Source organism: the organism of the source record quoted next, unplaced genomic scaffold, assembly GCF_019419815.1.
Source record: "Pyrus x bretschneideri cultivar Hongxiangsu unplaced genomic scaffold, Pyrus_bretschneideri_v1 Contig14, whole genome shotgun sequence".
NCBI classification, from domain to species: Eukaryota; Viridiplantae; Streptophyta; class Magnoliopsida; order Rosales; family Rosaceae; genus Pyrus; species Pyrus x bretschneideri.
In genome coordinates this window covers 6,757,291-6,765,393 of record NW_025999435.1, presented here as the reverse complement: position 1 = coordinate 6,765,393, position 8,103 = coordinate 6,757,291, and the positions used below count along the sequence as shown (strand labels likewise).

Sequence of the window (8,103 nt, the reverse complement as noted above, 5' to 3'; positions counted from 1 at the left end):
AGAAGTTATTACCTAAGGTTGGTTATGTGCGTTAATTGACGGTTTTATAGTTGTTTCGCATATAGGTGAGGACTATCCGGAGGACGAGCGCAGCCACTTGAGGCTCGGGGCTTACGACCCTTCTACGTATCAGTGAGTGGGCTTTTGTGTTCAGTATATATATATATATATATATTATGATTGGTATCTTTCCAAAAATTACGTTTTAATGATTTTTATAATCGAAATGGTTTATAATTGAAATGCGATGTCGAATATGGTCGATATTATTATTATTGTGATTGTGTTGGTTATGCTTTGGTGCCGCGGACGCTCAGGCAAGGCAGGTGAGTATCTTGTTAGTGATAGATATGGGGTTGATGAGATTAAGTTGTAGCTTATATTCCTGCACCTCAGTGATTGTGCTTCGCCAGAGTAGGGCCTAGCCTTCATGTGATCGTTCATCTCCCGCACCGTACATTCACCTTGGATCCATGGCAGGTGTCAGCCTGTTGTACAGACCACTATAGGTGGTTCCGACTCGTAGGTGACTTGTGATACATCGCACAGCCTTCATGTGATCGGAACACTAAGCGTAATTAGATACACCAGCCTGTCGTACAGACCCCTATAGGTGGTTCCAACTCGTGTGCAGGATAGTGGTTGAGGAGCTATAGATTCAACCATACAGATCACTTTAGGTGACTCCCATTGAGGTACTGATATTATCGACATATTATGATTTGTTTTATCTCACATGCTTGATGCTTATACTATTTGTTTGGATATTCTGAAACGGCATATCTCTGGCATGGCATATTTGAGCTTTATTGTTTTTAGCATGATTTGAGATACGAGTACATATAATATTTTCTGGAAAGTATACGGGCTTTACAGAGAGGGGTTATTACTTGATATTGAAATGGTTTGAAAAACAAACTTTGTTATTGCCCACTCACGTTTTCTGTTTTATGCCCCTCCAGGTTTTAGGTAGTAGGGTGATGAACGAGGCATCGAGGCATTTCTGACAGAGCACCCTCCATGTAGGATTTTCTAGTTATCACTGGTGTAGTGTTTGTTTATTCTGGACTGCACCTAGGATACTTGAACTTCTACTTTGCATTTTTCCTTCTGTGTTTGTCACTAGCACTCACTAATCATTTTATTGTAAATTATTTTGTTGACTTTATTTCCTTGTATTTTCATTCTTTTACTTACCCTCACGTGATGGCCAGCACGCCCCAAATTTTGGATTGGGGTGTGTCAATTGTGCACGAATCAAACATATTTTTAAACATTCCAAAAATATGAATATTCATTTTAATATAGTTTATAATTGGGTATGTTCTAATTCGGGGTTGGTACGTTTTCATTTGATGTTGGTACGTTTTCATTTAATGTTGGTACGTTTTCATTTGACGCCTGTGTACATTTAGAATTGAAAAGTTTAAATTTGTAGACTTAAATATAGTTGAAATTATTTAAAATATCTAGCAGATATTTAAATGTAAATTAATTTCAATTAATCTGAAGTAGTTCAAGTCTGAGTATCTTAATCAAATGTTTCAAAAACTTAATAAAAAACTCAAAAATCATAAATGTTTAGTCTACAGAAGTCTAAAATGAGACATCTAATTCTAATTTTCTCTTTATTTTATCATTTAAATTTTATTATTTTAAATGATAAATTTTATAATTTTTTTAATGCCTGGCACAAGTGGACTGCCACATTAGCAAATATATGGGCCCTACATTTGCCGAATCATCACTTAACGGCCAATTTGACAGAATCACTAACGGAGGTATGACATTGCAACGAATTCATAAGTTAATGTATGACATTGCAATGTTTAAAACATGAGATATGAAATTGTGGTGTGACTCATAATTGAGGTAGTTTTATGTAATTTACCCTTCATTTTTCTATGAAATAAATCAAAAACTCTCTCTCTCTCCATAGTATAGTCTTATAATTTGTTTCTACGCGTAACAACTTCTACCACGAAGAAGATGAATCAACAACGACTTTTACCTACCGAGTTTTGCTATTGCGTATTATTAATATTTTTTCTAATGTTGTTGAATTGATATTATTCAGGTTTAAATAAGAATGAGAAACCTGCTGGCATCACACCTACAATAAAATACAAGTGCTTCTCAAAACTCGAGGCAATATTATTCTTAATCTATTATCACATAAAGTTCATCGCTGGTCTGCTACAAGAAGGCGAAAATTACCAAGTCGCAACGAATAATACCCTTGACAACTATACCTCGGACAATCGTCATCTTCGGTGCAAGAATACCGGCCTGTTCCCTCAAAATCCATCAACCGCTCTCGCTGTTTACTATATATAGGTGTTTCAAATGGTAGACTAACACCAACAAGTTACACTTCCAAGTTCTTCTTGACACAAAGTAAAGATGGAGAACAAAAAGGGTGCACAAATAATCTTGCATGCTTTTTATCTTCTTGGTTTAACTTCTATGTTTTTTGCATCACTAGCAGTAGCAGACTATGAAGAAGTGGTGCTGGAACAGCTAGCTGATGTGACAAATGATGAACAAAACAGCATGCAAACTTATATAGTTTGGGTTGAAAAGCCGGTCTCTCAGAAATTTTCTCTGCAATCGAATGAAGATTTAGAGAGCTGGTACCAGTCATTCTTGCCTGAAAGTATTGCAAGCTCAAACCAACAGATGAACCAGCGAATGGTTCATTCATACCGCAACATAGCGACAGGTTTTGCTGCAAAACTGACACCCGAGGAAGTGAGAGAAATGGTAACAAAAGAAGGGTTTGTCTCAGCTCGTCCACAAAGAATTCTGCCGTTGCAGACTACTCATACTCCTGACTTCTTGGGGTTGCACCAAGGGTCTGGACTTTGGGAAGCAGCAACTTACGGTAAAGGTGTAATAATTGGACTTTTAGATACCGGGATTGTACCAGATCATCCCTCGTTTAATGACGAAGGAATGCCCCCTCCTCCAGCAAAATGGAAGGGCAAGTGCGAGTTCAATGAGACATTGTGCAATAACAAGCTTATTGGTGCAAGAAATTTCATAGGCGTAGGCAAAGGCCAACCAAAACGAAGATTTCCATTTGACATAGCTGGTCATGGAAGCCACACATCTGGCACAGCTGCCGGAAGGTTCGTGGAAGGTGCAAGCGTGTATGGGCAGGCCAATGGCACAGCTGCTGGCATGGCACCATATGCTCACTTGGCAATGTACAAAGTCTGCGAAGGCTTTGGTTGTGCCGATGCTGACATTTTTGCTGCTCTAGACGTTGCTATTGATGATGGAGTTGACGTGCTTTCCCTCTCACTTGGTGGCCCCTCACTTCCTTTCTATGATGATGTAATTGCAATTGGTGCATTTGCAGCAATTCAAAAGGGAATTTTTTTCAGCTGCGCAGGTGGAAATTCGGGTCCTTGGAATCGCACCTTATCAAATGAGGCGCCATGGATTCTCACAGTTGGAGCAAGCACCACCGACAGAATATTAACATCTGGATTGCAGATTGGAGACGAAAAACAGTATCATTTTGACGGAAAATCTTTGTCCCAGCCTGAAGATTTTGATTCAACAGTTTTGTTACCTCTCGTTGATGCGAGCTCATTTGGCAACCAATCATCTTTTTGCAAGGCAGGGTCTCTCGAAAATGTTGAAGGGAAAATAGTGTTGTGTGAGACAGGTGGAGGAGTAACAAATATTGCCAAAGGGGAAGAAGTGAAAAGAGCTGGTGGTGCAGCCATGATTCTTATGAACAAAGAGATTGATGGATTTAGCACCTTGGCTGAAGCTCACGTGCTACCAGCAACACATGTGAGTTACGCTGCAGGGTTGCAAATTAAATTGTATATAAGTTCAACCTCAACACCTAAAGGTACAATCTTGTTCAACGGCACTGTCATCGGAGATGCGCTTGCTCCCAAAGTTGCTTCCTTTTCATCAAGAGGACCAAACATTGCAAGCCCCGGAATTTTGAAACCTGATGTCATTGGACCCGGTGTTAGCATCCTAGCAGCATGGCCTTATAATGTGGATAATGTCACACATCCGAATCCCAAGGCATTATTTAACATCATTTCGGGTACCTCAATGGCCTGTCCTCACCTAAGTGGCATTGCCGCCTTGCTCAAGAGCACCCACCCTGACTGGTCACCAGCTGCTATTAAATCAGCTATCATGACTACCGCTGATGTATTAAACCTCCTAGGCTCACCCATCGTGGATGAAAGTGGCCTTAAACCCGCCGACGTCTTTGCAATTGGTGCAGGCCATGTTAACCCTTCAAAGGCGAATGACCCGGGGCTCATCTTCGACTTAAAACCAGAGGATTACATTCCTTACTTGTGTGGTTTGAATTACAATGACACAGCGATAAAGATCATCACCCAACAAGCAGTGAAATGCTCCCAAGTTGGAGCCATTCCAGAAGCACAGCTTAATTATCCTTCATTTGCTATTACAATAGGCCCCAATCAGACTCGGACTCAGTATTATACAAGGACTGTGAGGAATGTCGGGCCAGCTACTTCAACCTACAATTTGGAGCTTTTAGTACCACATGAAATGGGCATGAGTGTGAATCCTCAGGTGCTTACATTCACAGAGGTTAACCAGGAGATTACATACAATGTCGAGTTTAATGCACATGACGGCGCAGGGAAGGATGGTGTACCATTTAGTCAGGGATACTTGAGATGGTTTTCCGATAAGCATAATGTTACTACCCCTATAGCTGTGCTCTTTGACTCTTAAATAAAATCAAAATTTAGTCCTCTAGAGCAGTTGGGATTAATAAAAGGAGTTTGTTGTAGCGAGTCAAGATCGAGAATGTCAACTGTTCGATTCCCTACCTTGTATGAAAAAGAAATTGGGCCTGGAGAAGCCAATAAAAGTGCACATGAAGATTTTCGTTGAAAATAAACTTAAAGAACATTTATTCAAAGATAGGGAGAGACAACTGCTTTCCTCCCTTCTCCATCCAAAATATAAATTCATCACAAGAAGACCAAATTTAGCAATGGCAAGAGCCACCTGATTAAAACTACGTGGATTAAACCGACAAGATAAATCCTCGAATTGTGCCATCAACCTAAACCTTTCATTACATACACTAGTAGAAAAAATTATTTGCACGACAAATTTTCGGGTGACAAAGCAAATATCTTCGGGCAATTAACACTAGCACGACAAAATTAACTAGCGATCCCGCAAAAATAGCTTAAAACAAAAGTAAAAAAACCTATGCGACAAATACTTGCGTCGCACAAGGCAACTTTGCACGGCGAAGACAAACTTTCATCGCACAAAGAGGAAGAAAAAAGGTGGGTAAGGTGAGTTTTTGGCCGAGCAACTCACGCGAAGAAGATTTTCCCGCTACAATCTTGTGCGAGGACATCTCGTCATGCAAGGGGATCTAAAATGGCAACTTGAACGTTTCTGGCAATGTGATTACTGCAACCTTTGTGTGACATAGTGTTCATCATCTTGCCCGATGAACACTTCGTCTCACAAAGTGCTTTGAAAATGGCAAATAAACTTTTCGACCGATGTAATTATTGCGGCCTTTGCATTAACAGGTTATCTCCCTCTTTTACTCACTTTGTTTTCCCAAAATCCTCTATTTCCCTTTTTTTTTTCTTTTGCCACAAACTCCTTGTATCGATGGCCGATTCCGCCAGTGGTCCGAGTCAAGGGTGTGAGGGAGAAGGAGTTGGGAAAAAGAAGGCAAAGGTTACACCTAAAAGTGTCAGAAAAGGAAATAATGACGAGCGCAAGGGAATCAATGTGAATGATTTCAGCAGATTTGAGAGAAGTTGTATGCTGAACTTGTGCACGAGATTGGGTATGCATTGTGGAACAAATGTCTTACAGTCAAGTGGGCGTCTTGGAAGAAGGTATCGAAGGATTTGAAGAAGTCTATGTTGGATGACTTAGCAGTAAGTGGGAGTTAATATATTAGTAATTATTTTTGTAATATAATATATTACGATGTTTAATTTTTAATTAGTTTATTTGATAAAAGGAGTTGTATATTATTGATGAAACAGAGCCGAACTTGATGAGTTTTGTGGATGATATATTCAAGAGACGTTAATGCCAGTGGAAGTATGGCGTAGCCCACTATGGAGAAGCACCACCAGCAGAGTAGTGTTTTTTCCGATGTTATGGACGAATAAATTAGTTTTATAATTATGTATTTGTGGATAATACCATTAAATAATTACTTAATTTCTATTTGGATTAATAATTTAATATGGACATTAAGTATTTATTTTCTTTTGTCTAAAAAATGACTTTCAAAGTACTATTATTGACAGGTCACCATACTTTGTAGTTAACTAGCTTCCTCAAGTAGCATAGATTTTGCAAATCTGTGCTACTTGGAAAAGGTAGTTAACTGCAAAATTTGATGACCTTACCAATTCTAATATTTTGAGAATCTACTTTTTAGAAGAAAGAAAATAAATACTTAATGTTTCGTCACACAAGTGTTTGGGCAACGAATATTTCGTCACTTAAGACACATTTGCATGACGAAACAAGGTATTCGTTGCCAAGTGATGTTGCTATTGTTGGTGGGAATTTAAGGTGCAACATTTACTGTTCACGTTGCGCGATGAATGCTAACCCTTTTCTGAAATAGACGGTCAGGCTTTTAACGCGTAGTAATTTTTACGAACTTTGCATGACAAAGGCCCCAGGAGTCTTTAAAAGCACAGATTCTGTCTCCCTTTTCCACACAATGGTTTCTCAAAATTCTTAAAGTTCTCCTCCCCATTTTTGTCCTTCCCGAATCCCTTGTATCCCAATTTTTGTTTTAATTTTTCAACAATGGTCGATTCCACCATTCCTCCATCAGTGGGATCCAAGGGCGAAGGATCGCAAAAAGGTAATAATAAATTTTTGTGGATTTAAGAGTTATAATTTTTTGCTAGAAAAATAATTGTTGGATTAATTACGTAGTTCAATAATGAAATTTATCTTTTTCGTAGGAATAAAAACAAAGACAACTTCGGGGCAGGCACGATTGGTGATTGATGGCTGACGTAAGAAAGTAAGCAATGATGTTTAAGGTATATGGGATGGAGGTGCACGCCGTGCTGAAGCATGACGTTGAAGTACTAGTGAGGACTACTTGTCCTACGGAGTGGAAGTCTTGGAAATTGGTGTTAGTGTAGTTGAAAAAGTATTTGTGGGATGAGTTAGCAGTAAGTGCGGATTAGTAAATTAATATTTAATTTTGTTAAATAGGATGATTGATTAATAATTAATTTTTTTTTTCCATAACATGGTAATTATGTTATTGATGAAATCGATCCAAAGCTAATAAAGTTCATCAACAATATGTGCAAGGGGTATTTTCGGGAGTGGAAGTATGATGTCGAGCAACGTGTAGAGTTAGACCAAAATTCCTGACATACCACTGCAATAGATGTGTTATTTTATTTTTATGGACATATATATATATATATATATATAAATAATTTGTGTATATCTACTCTTAGTTAATTATTATTGTATATATCTTTTTATTTAATTGCTGATTTTGTTTTTGTAGGTTACAATTTGTTTCTTTTGGAGCAGTGCAACGATGGAATTTGCACTTCCCCCTAAATTCAATCTAACACCAGGTGGACCACCTATTTGGGTTTCATTAGCAAAAACAAGTTATTATGGATTTAAGCCTACAGTTTGTGCTCTTTGCAATTCAAATACCCAAGATATTTTGCAATGTTTTGAGAGAGAATATTTTCCAGCATATGTGAACACAATAATATGAGGAACGACTCAAAGAGGCATTGGAACAATACCTGCTCAGAATCCTAAACCCCAAGTTTGCAAAAGCATCTTGAGCATTATTTTGAGCAGTCTAATGTGCCACAAGGGCTTTCGGTGGAGGACAAGATCTCTGAATTGTTGGAATCAACTAAGTAGTACATAGAAATAACCAATGAAGGATTTCAGATTCAAGCATTAAACTGTGGGAAAAGCTTTGATGATCAAGATGAGACTAGTACAAAAATTAAGAAGCATTCTGCCATTTATTGACGCCCAAAGGAGGAAACTCCCCTTGATGATCCTGAAATTTCTCCAGAACCTGTTTTAACT

The 8,103-nt window shown here is 38.4% G+C and overlaps 1 protein-coding gene across 1 annotated transcript; it reads left to right on the top strand.

Annotated features, from left to right (window-relative positions):
* The first annotated feature begins 247 nt into the window (after positions 1-247).
* Positions 248-4,746, top strand: LOC103962386 (subtilisin-like protease 3). Its single transcript, XM_009375086.2, has 2 exons — positions 248-326; positions 2,486-4,746. Exons 1-2 carry the CDS (start codon positions 248-250, stop codon positions 4,744-4,746), a joined length of 2,340 nt encoding a protein of 779 aa, XP_009373361.2.
* Positions 4,747-8,103: the final 3,357 nt, after the last annotated feature.